Source organism: Taudactylus pleione, unplaced genomic scaffold, assembly GCF_031769625.1.
Source record: "Taudactylus pleione unplaced genomic scaffold, aTauple2 ptg000610l, whole genome shotgun sequence".
Classification (NCBI taxonomy): domain Eukaryota; kingdom Metazoa; phylum Chordata; class Amphibia; order Anura; family Myobatrachidae; genus Taudactylus; species Taudactylus pleione.
Genome location: NW_028285012.1, coordinates 2876009 through 2891487, shown reverse-complemented (window position 1 = coordinate 2891487; position 15479 = coordinate 2876009). Strand labels below are relative to the sequence as shown.

The window sequence follows — 15479 nt, the reverse complement described above, 5'->3', positions numbered from 1 at the left end:
ATTCCTGATTTTTATTGTAATAGAAAAAATAGACTAACACAATCCTATGTGTATTTCTGAAGTCCTGTGATTCAGAGGTGCACATAGTGCCGATGTTTGCGCAGTTGAGTGATGTTTTGCTACTGCGCATGCACGAAAAGTCCTTGAAACCCTTACTGCGTAAGTTCAAACCAATGTGTGCGATGGAGTATGCATTTGCGTATGACATCGGTATGACTTGAGATGGTGTTTGTGATCCATGTTCGTTTCAGGGTAGAGACTGGGGGAGTGACCTAAAATTATCACAAAGAGAGGAGTTGGCATGGTCTGGTTATGGCAAAGCAGCTGCGTTCTCTTTCACAGCACCGCAGCCGCCGTGGCCATACTTTGACAAGGTTGCACGGAGGTTGCGCGTCATGCAGAGGCTGCTAGGGGAGCCGAGGTTGGAAATGCTAGTGCGGTCGATGTTGGAGAGATTAGATCCACCAGCTCAGTTGTGCATTGCTCATATATGCAAGGTGGGTGTCGCAGGGTTAGCTCAGTCCGTCGCACGGAAGTACACAAGAGGAATGCCCAAGCTAACATTTGCAGCACAGACGGTGTAATGGTTAGCATTACTGCCTCACAGCACTAAGGTCGTGAGTTCAATTCCCACTGCGGCCCTAACTGTGTGGAGTTTGTATATTCTCCTTGTGTTTGCATGCCTTTCCCCCCACACTCCACAAATGTATTGGCTCCCAAAAATGTTTACTTTAGTGTGTTTGTATATCTACATATGGTAGGGAATACAGATTATAAACTCCACTGGGGCAGGGACTGATATGAATGGCCAAATATTCTCTGTAAAGCGCTGCGGAATATGTGTATGCTATATAAATAACTGGTAAATAATAAATATTTTTGCACTTGAGAATCCGTGAAAGTTTGCAGCCGTGCATGAACTGCGTTCACCTCTCTGCATCAGGCACTGAGTCTCACTTTCATTATGTTTTGCTTTGATACAGTAGTTAGACTTACTCAGTGTTCTCAGGACCACCAGAAACACAGTCAACGCATTTGGAATAATTTCATATGTAAATATTTCACACAGTCCCCCCGTGCTAGTAAGACCTTAGTGACAATAATAGCACGGTTATTACGGATTAGTTTTTGTTAGGAAGGCATCATTGATTCAGCTTTTATTTTTGCCCAGTGTATAAACCGATAATCCTTTTAGTTGGCACTAATGCATGCAGGGAAAGCATGTCCATATAAACCCTGCACAACAAGGGGTTTTACTAATCAGAGAGAATGTGCAAGGAGACTGACAGGCAGATTATTCTGCAGCAATGTAACTGTTTGTTATTTTAGAATTGCAGGTGGTTTCAGACACTGAAGAAGACCTGGGAGAAGTCCCCCCATTGCCCCCTCCACCTTCTGACAGAATGACAGAAAGTGAAGTGATAAACCTGTAATCGCTCTACTCCAGGATGTCCCCATCTTGGTAAACATGACGTCACCAAGTTGTGAGACCGGAATTCTCTGGATACATTCACACAAGGAACTGTTTCAATTGTTTGTTCTAAAAATGACTTTTAGTAAACTGATATTTTTGGATAAGGAATTTGAGCCATTATGTATACGGTGCTGCACTGCTTGTGACTTGGATGTTCATGAACTTTAATAATATGATTTAAATTACATGTTTTGGAAAACTTAGTCACAATTTACTAGGACAGTCCAATCTTTTGTCTCTGAAAAAAATATTTGTTCCCTAGCGTGTACATTACCAGTGCACTGGGATTAAAGGGGCTGTTCACCCCACCAGAGCAGAGCCTGCTAGCAAGATTGCGGTATCTGGCATTGATTGAGGAACTGGAGACTGGCAGCGATATGGACTTATCAAATACGGTGACTCTTGGTCAAACCCAAAGAGGTAACTACCATAGGTACAGCCACATATTCAGCTAGACTCTTCTGCATCTTTCTCCACCAAATGTCGCCAAATCACCAATTCCTTCTCGTATCTTATGTGGAAAGATGGCTCTAAACACAACGATCCAACTTTAGCCTGGTTTTTATTTTTTACCCTGATAGAACAATATCTCTAAAGGGCTGGTCAGATTAGAAAAATATAAGCAAAATACTATGCTGTCATCTGTTTGTCCTATGTAAGATACAATCATCACAGAGTAGAGTTATACAATACTAAGGGCCACATCAGGGGTGTATCTATAATGAGTGCAGGGTGTGCGAGGCACACGGGCCCCTGGGTCCAGGGGGGCACACCCTGCCCCCATAGTATTACTTACCTCTCCGGGTCCGGCGCTGTAAAGACGACTGGAAAATGGCCACCGCAGCCATTTTCCCCCTCGTTTGCGCATGCGCAGTACAGGGAAAATGGCCGCCACGGCCATTTTCCCAGTGACCTGCGCATACTCTATAAACTCTGGGCGCACTCTAGTACCCAGAGTCTATAACTCCGGCGCTGGCCGCGCACAGCTCAGTGCGCTGCTGCCCGCCGGACAGAGAGGAGGGGGCCCGTGTTGGAGACTGCACATGGGCCCCCTCCTCTCTAGAAACGCAGAATTGTAATGCTCCAAATTAAAAGTAAAAAAAAAATATATATATATAAATAATTATATTAAAGTATTGTGAGATAGTTTATTTGTATGTATACATCATTGTACAGGGAAAGTACATAAATAACAATAATTAGCAATGATAAATCAAAGCATTTAACGAGTGCCTGGCTCCAAGAGCTAGCAATCTGGCTATATAACAGGAAGCACGCAGCATTGTGTCAATGGGATTTAATGCACTCATACAAAAGTACATAAAGGTGAGATTGTGCATGTTGGACACATAAATCATTTATCACTATTCTATATTCATGAGGCAGTTTATGTACCAGTCTACATCAAAGATGGCCACTTAGTGTAATAGCGTGTCTAATTGTGACATGCTAAGGAGCCAGTATATCACAAACAGAGTGTCTACAAGAGTGGAAAGATAAATTAATGAGGGTTCTCGCACCCCTTTCATGTTCTCTGTGATGATCTATCCTACATAGGTTCTTCAGGTATTACATTTTAATTGGCTGGCTTTACCAGTTAATATAATCCATACGTAATGAGTTTCAGCTCTGGTCATCCGTTTGGCTTAGTAAAGAATGGCTGGAAATCTGGAGATTCACATAGAGGACAAACCAATTATGGTGATGGGATTCAGCAAAATTTTGAATTATATCCTGGAAAATAAATCTACATTATTGTGTAAATCACTGAACGCCTTATGCACCATCCTGTATGAAAATACAGGTTAGAGTCTGAAGTTATTATTAAAGCTCTAACTATGACTTACTTACGCAGTTGGGCACTACTTAGCAAGATAAAAAAAATAAATAAAAAACAACAACAGGATGTGCAGTTTATTTCAGCACTGGGTCAATATAAGCACTTGGAAGCCTTCAACCTAAATTCACATGACTATTGAGTCAGCAATAGCTACATAACTACTGGACCTATGCATTGGGTTAAGATGGCCATGCTCACATGGTGATTTGTGCCATCTTTGCCAGACATCAGCAGATGGTTGGTACCAAAACACCCATCCGGACTCAACTAAACTTTCAATGGTGAGAATTAAAATATATCTTGTTGGCTAACAACATTGGCCTGTGTGTGAACACTGGCTGACCGAAATGACTAGATCTGTGTCCAGTGATGTATGCAGCCATGGTGTGTGTGTGTACACGTACGTGTCCAGCATTAAATTTTTGCCTTGGTGACGCCACTAAATTGCTGTATTCTCAAACCAATAGATATATCCACCGGTTTTCCTGTGATGAGATCCGGAAAATACATACTGATGGTGACTCCAGTGGAGAACTTTAAAAAACACACCTTTTGAGAGGGCTGTAAAATATTTATACACTATCATGTCTCTAACAGTGTCTGGAAGGAGTTTAATTCATTGTGTTGATGTCCAGTAGCACATCTTGAAGAATTGAATTCCCCCCTCTGTCTCTAAAAGTATACCTGTGTCCTATCCATAGTAGTATCTGATGTTTGGGGGCTTCATCAGTACCTAATCATTAGTGATTATTTATATCATTAGGTACAAGGTGCCCCATGCCTTAGTGATGTGATCTGGTGCCTAATGAACTATTTGGTTGAGTGTTAATCCTTCTCACAACATGTCTGCCTCTACTCTGTAGTGTGGATACACTTTAAAGGACAGCACCACCCAAAACTTGCTATCAGGCCGCCATAAGGGAGGGACTGCCGGGACTGGAGTCCCAGACCGAGAGGGGGACATACCTTTGGCTCCTATTGCCGATATCTGGAGAGCTGTACAGTGGCCGAACTCCTGGAGGCCATGGAAGCATTGGCCACCGGGCGCCAGCTGTCAGGGGTAAGCAGAGAGATCTATAACCGCTGCTTGCCCTTGCTGGGCAGCCGCTTACCGGTGGCTGCCTGGTACAATCATTTTTTATTTTATTCATTGAAACAAGGCGCACTTGACGTCATGAGCACTGCACCACTGACAGAGGAGCCAGCTGCAATGGGAAAAGGAGCAGCCAGAAGACAAAGGAGGAGGTAAGTGTCCGTGGGCTGCATACGGAGGCTGGCTGGAGAGACAGAAGGTGTGCTGGCTGGAGAGACAGAAGGGGTGCTGGCTGGAAAGACAGAAGGGATGCTGGCTGGGGAGATAGAAGGTGTGCTGGCTGGAGAGACAGAAGGGGTGCTGGCTGGGGAGATATAAGGTCTGCTCCTTGGAGAGAGAAGGTGTGCTGGCTGGAGAGACAGAAGAGGTGATGGCTGGTGCTGGAGCTGCTGAAACACAAGGGGGGGGGGCTGACTATTTAGTCAGTCCCAGGCCCCACAAATCCTGATGGCAGCCTTGCAAGCTATATATATTATGGAGGAAAGGCAGTAACAAGATCACACCTAACTGACAGACAGCTATATTTACTAACCTGTGGGTTTTAAGAAATGGAGATGTTGCCCATAGCAACCAATCAGATCCTACTTAACATTTATCTAGCACATTCTAGAAGAAAATAGCTAGAATCTGATTGGTTGCTATGGGCAACATCTCCAGTTCTAAAAACCCACACTTTCGTAAATATACCCTTAGTAGTGCATCATGACCATCGGGGAACACTCAGGGAGGAGATGTAGTCAGGATACCAGCGGGCGCTATCCTGCCCGCCGATATCCCGACTTGGGACTAAAGATAGGCGTCGAAATCCTGATGCCTATCATTAGCCCGACTACTAAATCCCGATACCCGGGTTACCGAGCAAAGCTAAGCCTGGTGTTTTAGCGTGTAGCTGCGGAGGGGGAGGGTTAGCTTTAGGGACCCCCGGGGGGACTTAGGGTTAGTCACCCCCTGGGAGGGTTAGGGTAGGGAGAGGGGGGGTTATGCACCACTAGCGGGGGGTTAGGGTCAGGCCCCCCCTGGAGGATTAGGTTTAGGGGGCGGGAGGGTTGGTCAGGTTTAGGCACTAACGGGGAGGTTAGGGTTAGGCACTAGGGGGGGAGGTTAGCTTTAGGCACCACTAGGGGAGGGTTAGGATAGGGAGAGGGGAGGGTTAGAGTACTTACCTTCTGTAGTCAGGATTTCGACTCTTTGGGATTCTGCTGTCGGTATTTGATCCAGCGGCTAAACAGCCGCCGGCATTACATACCGATCCCCTCAGGGAGCTAGGGACTCCAAATAAATACAGCTCTGTAATACAGCATAACTTATTTACACCATTTCTCCCAGTAACTTCTCAGTTCCCACTAAGCAATTTCTACATAAATCCATGAGTTTCTCATTTTGTTTCAGCCACACCAGAATTAGACACCCCTGGGCCCTGGTATATTTTATTAGGGTATGACATATAACATAAGCATGTTGTTAGATTGCCTAATTAAAGTAACATTGCTAAATAAAACTACATATATGAAGTGAACATAACGCACACAGCACGCTATTGTTCATTCCCAGCAAGCAGGACCTTCCAGCTCTCATGTCTTGCACCAGTCCCTACAACAGGGTTGCCCTAGAAACCTGTTTAACTTTCCTAAATAAACTGCTATATATCAACACCTTGTTCTGGTAGTCTATGGTTCAATTACAGTTACACAGTTTGGCGCTTCTTTCAAATTTCTTTCCAAAGAAAGGAATTTTCCCCCTTTACAAATGAATTGGCTTAATTAGTAAGTAGATTAATGGCAATTGCTGGTGAGCTGGTTTCCAGCAGAGTTAAACCAGAGAGGGTTAATAGGAGTCAGTATGGGAATCTTTCCCAGAACTGGCTTCACGCCATATCCAATAATTGTCTAAACCTACACGGATTTGTCTCATATAAACACAAGTTTAATGTGCATTATCACAGGCCCCTATACCACAAAGCCTGTGCGTCCTGGGATCCTGAAGTGCCTTGTGGTTTTATCCTCAGCAATGGAATGCTAAATATTACCAACATCAACAAAAATGTTTTATTTGACAATTTTAACTTTCCAATCCACTTTTGCTCCTATGTATTTGATTTCTGTATTCAGGAGCCTTAATTGTATCTGTAAGCTGTAGGGTGGTGCTATGTATGTATTTTTATATTCCTGACTTGTGCTTAAGTTTTTCTGCTCATTTCCCAGTTATAAAATAGGTTCCTATATTCATTCCCAGCTGCAATAGGCTTGCAGAAAAAAATCCCTGCTGTGCAATGCATATAATAGGGTGAAAAAAACTCGTCAGGACAGCAAAGTAATTAATGCTAAAAGGAGCTGAGGACGGTTTTATAGTTTGGCTTTTGAGAATATCAAGAAGAAACCTAGTGAAAAATGACGCATGTTTTAGCATTTGAGTGAGCTGGCAACAAGGCATGGCTCTTTCCTTATTCACTTTATGCCACAGAACAAAGAGGTCGGGAAACTAGCTAGATTGCAAGGAGTTCTATGTCCTAGCACATTAAGTGCATGATGGAAACATATTGTATAGAGATAGTTTGGAGGGGGATTTTAGCCATGAAAGAGAATGGGTGCTTTGATCAGCTCCCTGGGGTCCTGAGTGCGCACAGATCGGCTTGCATGGAGTTATTCAGCCCCAGCTAGACACACTTGAAAGAAATTTGCATATCTGTAATTTATCACATTTGTCTTGAACATTTTTTGCTATGTAAATAAAAGTTTCACTAAAAAAAGGGAGCGCAGAAACCTAGGATACAGCAGACCCATGCCCCCCTTTGTTATCCCGGGGGTTATTGTATAAGGGATAGCTCCATGAAATCTTTGCCATGAATTGTATAAGATTATTCTACTTCAGTATGGATCGTGGGATCATTAAGAACCTGCTGTACCAACAATAAACCATTGGCAAATAGTTACAAAAAAAAGTGTAAAAATGATTAAGGGCAAAATAAATCCTTGTTGACTCCAGTTGCAGCTTTGTAGTTCCAAAAAGTTCCTGGATCGAGCAATGAGAATGACTTAAGTCTTAAATAACCAAAAATGTCAGAGGAAGTAAACAGCGTTGTAAAGTCCTTTTCTTTTCCAAGTCAGGGACAAGTCCGCACAACTTGGAGAGTTTTATTTAGCTTTTGGTAATGTTATAATGACCAGTGTGTAAACTTGACATTGAAGAAGTGCTGTTTACGTTTAGGTTACTTTTCAATATAATCTAATCTTGACTGATATAACTGATAGCTTTGATTTAGATAAAAGGTGATTATATATTTATTATCTTGGAAATAATTTGTGACAACAACTGTTAATCGTGCGCTTTCGCGTAATTCAGCACTTTGGAAGAAGGACAGCAGTGTAATATTTCTTAAGGGACAGTGGGAGGATGTGAACAATACTTCTCATATTAAACGCAATATTTCTTTGCTTTGGGAAGGAACAAATGTCATAGCAAGACGTCTTTGTGGCTAATTCAGTCAAATGTCCGTCTCTCATTCCCTTGCAGAAAGGTCAGTGTCGTTATGTTTGGTCCACCGAGGGGGGGTTTTCACAGAGAAAACTGAGCCAGCTGTCCCTGTCATACTATCACCATTGGGGGCACACGTTCTGAATGCTTGTTAACTTGCTCTTTACACCTGCACAAATGCCGATTTCCAAACCTATTCACGTACGTTCTTTTTACTTCAGTCACAACCTAGGAGACTTTGGAGTACAGTTTTGGGGTGACTGTATGCAATGGTCTAAGCATATTTAAATTGTATATCCTTAATTTATTTGTAAGTCATCCACATAGGTCCACAGAAAAGTCCATTATGTATCCTAGTGTAAAATGTCTGGAATGACTAGTCTTCGATCACATTCCTTATACTAGTTCCCAAACTCGGTCTTTAGGCACAAAACGGTCCAGGTGTTAAGGATAACCATGCTTGTGCACGGGTGACTTAATTAGTACCTCAGTCTTTTGATTTTAACATATGTCCTCAACCATGGATAGCCTTAAAACATGGACCGTAGGGTGCCTTGAAGACCGAGGTGGGAACCTCTATACTAATCTATAGTTTTGAAGTGTGATGCGCAATCACAAATTTGAGTACATCAGCGCCATGTCACCTAGGGAACAAGTACCTCCTACAGTATAACCATTGGAATCTATTACAAGTGCTCCTTGCAAACTTTGATCGACATGGTAGTTTAATTGCCATAATAGTAGTAATAGTGTAAGATATGCTGTAATTAACCCAAATCCTGTAATTAGTTCCAAACAAAGCTCCTTTATCTTTTTGGAAGTGTCCACAGTGTGATGATTGCCCTTATCAGTATATAACCACCTACAGACAGGGACATTGGTATATATGCATATAGATATAGTGAATATTGTTTATGTTTTATAGGTGCATCTTAGTTAATATTTAGGCTTTGCATTCAAGTAATAATCACCCCACGAAAGGAATCATTATGCTTTTGAGGTTCCACGATCTCCAGTAGTATCAATGAAATAAGTGTATTGGATCATTGTGTTTTTTGGTCCTGACCATATTTAGATGAGGCAGACTTGTATTATGGTGCATGGTCATGGATGAGAGCAGGATGCTTAATGCAACAGGTTGCTGGAGGCAGGTGCTGAGAAGAAGCTTCTTGCATTCCTTTAAAATCTATTAATTGAAATTCAGACTGGGGCCAATGACAGCTATTATTATTATTATTATTATTATTATTATTATTAATAATAATAATAATAATAATTCGTTATAACGGAACCAATGCCGGTAACATATAAAATAAATGTTATTTTTAAATAAACAGGAATAATTTAAAAGCAGGTTAATTCTACCGACATGTAGGCATTATACACTTGCGTCTTAAAGTATTGGGAAAGTTCTGATTTTCTTGAGTGTGAAACTGGATAAGTTAGGTGTCCTTTTAATATGTTTTATGTATGATGGAAATGCTGTATAAAGACTTGTAGTTAGCAGGGGCACAATAAAGTCACTCAGATATAGGTAACCCTTTAAGATATGTCAGTAGTTAGAGCTGCCTCAGACCTTTCTATCCCTTCTTCCAATGCTAGCTGAAATCTTTCCATGCGTAATCAGCAAACTTTCCACACTTCACTTGTCCCGGAGCATTGTAAGGAATAGTTCACTGGTATGATTTCAATGGATGGGTCAAACTTTCTATAAGGGTCAGTGCCACCTCCTGGGCTCCTTGTCAGGGCAATCCAAAATTTAAATAGACAGAATTAGCTTCCAAAAAGGTGCCTTACGCATGCGCGCCCTCTTGCAAACTCCTGTGCCAGAGAAGGTGCGAAAAGTTTACCAAAGTTTAGAAAGTTTTTGCTAGGGGACAGAGCAGGTCTGCAGCCTTTGGCAATGCAAATGAAAGCTGCTGGAGCACCGTATGCTTCATGAATAAAGCTGTATGGGCTTGAAAAGATAAAAAATGAAGTCTTTAAAGGCTAGAAAAGGACTTTTGTGTGGTAGAAGAGAGAGTACTTGCGCACAAACGCAGCGCGCTTGTGCCATTGAGTTGGCTTTTCTTTTGGAAGCCCAATAGTCACCACATAGCGTGTTTCATTACAGCATAAGCTTTTCATCAGCCGGCTTTGTTCTGCCTGAAAGTAATGCTGTGAATTAAAGAAATGACAATATTTTCTATCTGCTTGAAAGTCCAAGAGAAGAGCCCTTGAGCTTTGGCAAAAATCAAGCAAATCATTCATCGTACCCCCCTGCACCTGTGGTCTTGACATTCAAAGTCTACAAACCTATTCCTATTAAACTTAATTATTCAAAAAAAAAACGGCACAATGGTTGAAATGGAGCAGGTTGGAGTCGGTTTATTGCTAGTAAATGTTTTTTTTTTCTGAAGATCTCCAGAATTTCATTGTGAGCTTGTTGTTGAGCCTGCCCCTCTTTCTTTCAGCCTGGAACAGCCTTGGACTTTTCAAATCTCAATCGTAACATCTGCTTAATCGTACGGATCAAAATATGGAGACAAAAAACATATGTAATGGTTGATTTGTTAAATCCTGGTAATGAGTTATTAACAAGGGAAGACAATGGGACACGATGGTGAGAGCCTTATGGTAACGGAGTCACTTCATGTAACGCCTGACATTGCTGTTCTTGATAAATGAAACTAGGGTCTCAGCGCCAGGTGATAGCAGGAAAATCAATGTGTCTATGAGCCAAGCACCGAGACTTTTTTTTTTCTATGTGAAAAATTAGGAGACATAAAATTTAATTGGCTGATCAGGAAAGAAATGGTCTGAAGTTTAATTGCTAGTGAGCTTAGCAAGGCAGACAAAACATGGGGTTTGGGGCCTGTTTGTTTGCTTGTAACCCGGCTTCCAGTCTAAGTGTATCGTAGAAAATGTGTTTTATTATTACACATGTCATGCTTTACAGTTCCCATATTGTGTCAAGACAATAGTTAATGGTACATTAAAGACAAGCAATCCATGCCAACACTTCTTGGATACTTTGTAAGGGCCTCTCTCTTGTGCTTGTTTTAGGCAGCTGCAATTCAGGATCCAGAAATAAAAAAAAAAATAACAAAAAGGACAAGTTTGAAATACCAGGTGCATCCCCAGAGAACCAAGACAGGGATTGATATGTTATAGCCCAGGACATGAACCTAGCTATAAAGATATCATTCTGATTGTGTTGGGATTGCACGCCATGTAAAGCACAGAGCGCCTGGGCAGTGTGATTCTGCCAGCCCAGCACACTCCCCTCCCTGGGTTTACCCTATAAGACAGTCTCCCTCAGCCAAATCCGAACACCTGTTGGCCAGACCTCACATCCCGTCGTGGGAATCGTTAACCCCATGCGATTCCAGATATCCAGTGCGATTTATTTGTGGAATTATTTAGGGCCATTCCCACAAGCCTGCAGAAGGCATTTGGAACAGGGCAGATTTAGCAATCAGGCATTTATTTTCCTCCCCTCTCTCCACTAGAGTGGCTTCAACTGGTGTTTGTTGGCAGCTGGTAGTCGGTGCCACAGAAAGATACATTAATGAAAATAGGATGAGTTCATGGATTTAGTAGGTTTCACACCCCATATATTAATCCCACTATTGGCAGATTAGAAGGCATGGGAATCAGATTGGGGCAGCTTCTCATTGAAAGCATTTCCCTGCGCATAGATGTGCCTGGATGCACAACGCTGTACAGTACAGCCCCTCTCCTATAGAACCCTGACATACAGCAAAATAGGTCCCCCTCTTCTGTAGCCATCCCTGTTCCTGCACCTCTAGCCTCAGAGTTTTCCAAAACAAATTCTATCTGGCACCTTGGAAGTTCATGGGATTGTTCCAACACATTCGCTCTTGTCGCACACTGGGTGATAACCACGTGTAACATATATAAATGTGACCCAGATAATAATAATAATAATGATTCAGGTAAATGTAAATGGTAATCACGTGATTAATGCGTTATGCATGATATAGGCACATTTGGTCTTTGAAGCATGCTAAATGTTAGTATATTTATGCAATATTAATAATGTTACACTCAAATTATTTTTGGGGTCTATTTTTTTCCCAATCAAACTATTTTAAAATAAAAAGTTTATCTTATATCTTTTATTATTATTATTATTATTATTATTATTATTATTATTATTATTATTATTACTATTAATAATATATGTATTTTGGTCCCAGCAGAAAGATTGCAATATAAGTTTATATAATCTTTAATAGGTTACAAACGTATACATAATAATAATAATAATAATAATAATAATAATTAATAATAAAATGATAGATGTATAAAATGATTTTGGTATTTATTAAATGATGTGACTCATTATTTGGCTGGCAGGCTTGTGGTTTGGCAGCTGTATAGAGTGGGTGTATTAGTGACCTGCTAATGTCTGATAGTGGAATATTTGCTGTTGGCAGAAAAGGGGCAGACTGATTAGAGATAATTGAATAGCGTAGTGTAGACCCAAGCCAGGCTCAGAGAGTGCCCAGTAGGACATACCAACTGGCATAAGTCTAGGAATGGGTAAGCCTGCACATATGCTACTGGGCTGCCTGTCACTGGCCAGCTTCCCATGCTGAGTCCAGGGACAGAAATAACCATTGCTTTATATTCTACTATTAAAAAATAGTGTATTTACTAATCATTTAGAGAACAATACTTTATTGTAACACGAGACAGGTTCTGGGGATGGTTTAAATGTACATGCCCAATACAGACAGTACATTGACAGATAGACCCTAATATTTTACTGGATACAGCAGTCTAGTTTTCCACTTCAGTTCGTACTTCACTAAAGTGTACAGTCAGTGCTGGGGGACACTGGTCACTATTGTACTATTGTCACCCTTACGCTGTCCCATGGTTTGATAGGGGCTAAGAGCCCACTATTCAACAAGCTGGGAAAGGGAGGACCAGACAGCTGATTTACACAGGGAAACACCTCCATATAGTGTGATGAACTCCAAGAAAGTAACATTTGACTTTGTAATGAGTGTAATGAGATTTCATGCCTGATGGAAGCAGTTGTACAGAGGCGGCTTACTGTGTTTAATGAGTGCCTAATGTATGGAGAAATCGAATTAGAGTTTAGCTTTCCTCCTAAAGCTACAATATAACTTGGTTTCAATTAGCTGCAGCGTCAGTGCGGTCTTTATACAGAGACGGAAACTCAGCTTGAACTTGAATGTGGTGTGCTGGTAGTAGGGGAATGATGTGTGCTGTACATGGGTGACACTCATACCTTATTGCATTGTCTTATATATAGCCACTATAATTCACAGGGTAACTTTGGCTTCACATTGCTCTCTACCATAAACACCCCAAAAAGCATTCGCAGTGGTATGTACGTACTACCTACAGAATCTAATTACTCCACATATCTCCCTGTCCTGTACAAGAATCACTGTACACAAGTTGTAACAACTAATTGTCCTGGAATCTATTTACTCCACACAGCTCCCTATCCTTTCAACGAATCATTGTACACAACTACGTGCCCTGTACACGTTTGACTGTACACAGATCCTTGTCCTGTACACGAATCACTGGACACAACAACTAGTCTTGTACACTATCACTGCACACAGCTACATGTCCTGAACAATAATTAATACACACAGCTTCATTGTACTGTACACTAATTAGTATCCAGCTCCCTGTACTGTACACTAATATACACAGCTAATTGTCCTTCACATGTACATACTGATGTGTACTGATCACTGTACACAGCTACATGTCCTGTATACACACTAATTGTCCTTCACACTATTCCATGTACATAGCTCCCTGTCCTGTACACTAATCACTGTACACAGCTCCCTGTCCTGTACACTAATGTACACAGCTCCCTGTTCTGTATACTAATCGCTGTACAGAGCTCTGTCTTGTATAGTAATCACTGTACACAGCGACCTGCCCTGTACACTAGTCAATGTACACACCTATCTATCTTGTATACAAATCACTGTACTCGACTACCTGTACTGTATCCTAAGCACTGCACACAGCACCCTTTATTGTACACACCTATCTGTGCTGTATACTAATCACTGTACACAGCTGGCTGTCCTGTACACTAATCACTGTACACACTTCCCTGTCCTTTATTCTAATCACTACTCAACTACCTGTACTGTATCCTAATCACTGTACACAGCTCCTTGTCCTGTATACTAATCATTGAACTTAACTACCTGTTCTATACACTGATCACTGCCCTGGAGTTGAGTTAATCCACTGTTCCCTGTATTTTATCCTAATCAGTGCTCACACCTACCAGCAATGCAGGGGTGTATCTAGTGATCCAAGCGCCCTTGGCAAAGTAATGGACTGGTGCCCCCCAACCCCCCCCTTATGCAGTGCCCCCAATATTAATCCCCCAGTAGTAATCCCCCCTATGACGCATTGCCCCCAGTAGTAGTCCCCCCTATACAGTGCCCCCAGTAGTAGCCCCAGTGCCCCCAGTAGTAGACCCCAGTAGTAGTCCCCTCCCTATACAGTGCCCCCAGTAGTAGTCCCCCCCTATATAGGGCCCCCAGTAGTGGCCACCCACCTACATTGCCCCCAGTATTGGCCACCCCTATACAGTGCCCCCAGTAGTGGCCACCCATCCCCTAAATTGCCCCAGTAGTGGCCACCCCTATACAGTGCTCCCAGTAGTGGCCACCCCCATAAATTGCCCCCAGTAGTGGCCACTCCTAAACAGTGCCCCCCAGTAACGGGCACCCCCCCATAAAGTGCCCCCAGCAGCTGCCACCACCTATTTTAGTGCACCCCCTGTAGTGCTAGGCTTACACACAAAGAACAAATTCAAACGTACCTGATCCCCGCTCCTGACGCGACCGCCGCTGTCTGCTCTGAGTCCCGGCCGCTCTTCTCCTGCATGGGAGAGATGTCATGACGTCTCTCCCATTACATGCTGCGGGGGGAGCCGGCACACGGAGCTCATTAGTGAGCTCCAGCCGGCTCCCTCCAGATGAAGCAGCAGCAAATGAGAGTCTGTCTGACTCTCATTAGCTGGCTGCTATTACAAAACCACAGCCGTCACTGGCGGCTGTGTGTTTGTAAACGGTGTAGGGCAGACCGCTATCACTGCGGTCTGACCTACACTTGTGGGGCCGGGGGACTTGTCCACCCCTTGGCTACTGGCGGCACTGCCGGACGGCGCCCCCCCTTTGGTCGGCGCCCCTGCGAGTGCCATCCTGGCCAATGGGTAGATACGTCCCTGCAGCAATGTAATGTACTCACTATACAGACCTACTAGCACTGCAACCTACTCACTACACACAGCTCCCTAACCTGAAATTATTATTATCGTCATTTATTTATATCGCACCACAAGTGTTCCGCAGCGCCTTACAAAGTACATAAACAAAAAATTGACCAGTGACTTACAGTACAATACAATATAGGACAAGGACATGGATAATATACATTGCTACATTAGCGACCATAACACCTAAAATAAGCAACAGAGCATGAGCAACGAAGTGTTAGGTGCCCTAGTGGGGAGTAAGAAGTAGGTGAAAGTAATGTAAGGAGAAGCACAAGAGGCTAGAGGGCCCTGCTCGTAA

General features: G+C 42.5%; 1 protein-coding gene across 2 annotated transcripts in view; it reads left to right on the top strand.

Moving 5' to 3' along the window:
• The window catches only part of CUNH10orf67 (chromosome unknown C10orf67 homolog), a 140545-nt gene extending 138926 nt beyond the window's left edge, over positions 1-1619 (top strand). For both annotated transcript variants that reach the window (XM_088454222.1, XM_088454223.1), the window contains one exon: positions 1330-1619. In XM_088454222.1, coding sequence (XP_088310348.1) covers positions 1330-1433 — 104 coding nt within the window. In that variant the 3' untranslated portion in view covers positions 1434-1619. The remainder of the gene's footprint in view (positions 1-1329) is intronic.
• The last annotated feature ends 13860 nt before the right edge of the window (positions 1620-15479 follow it).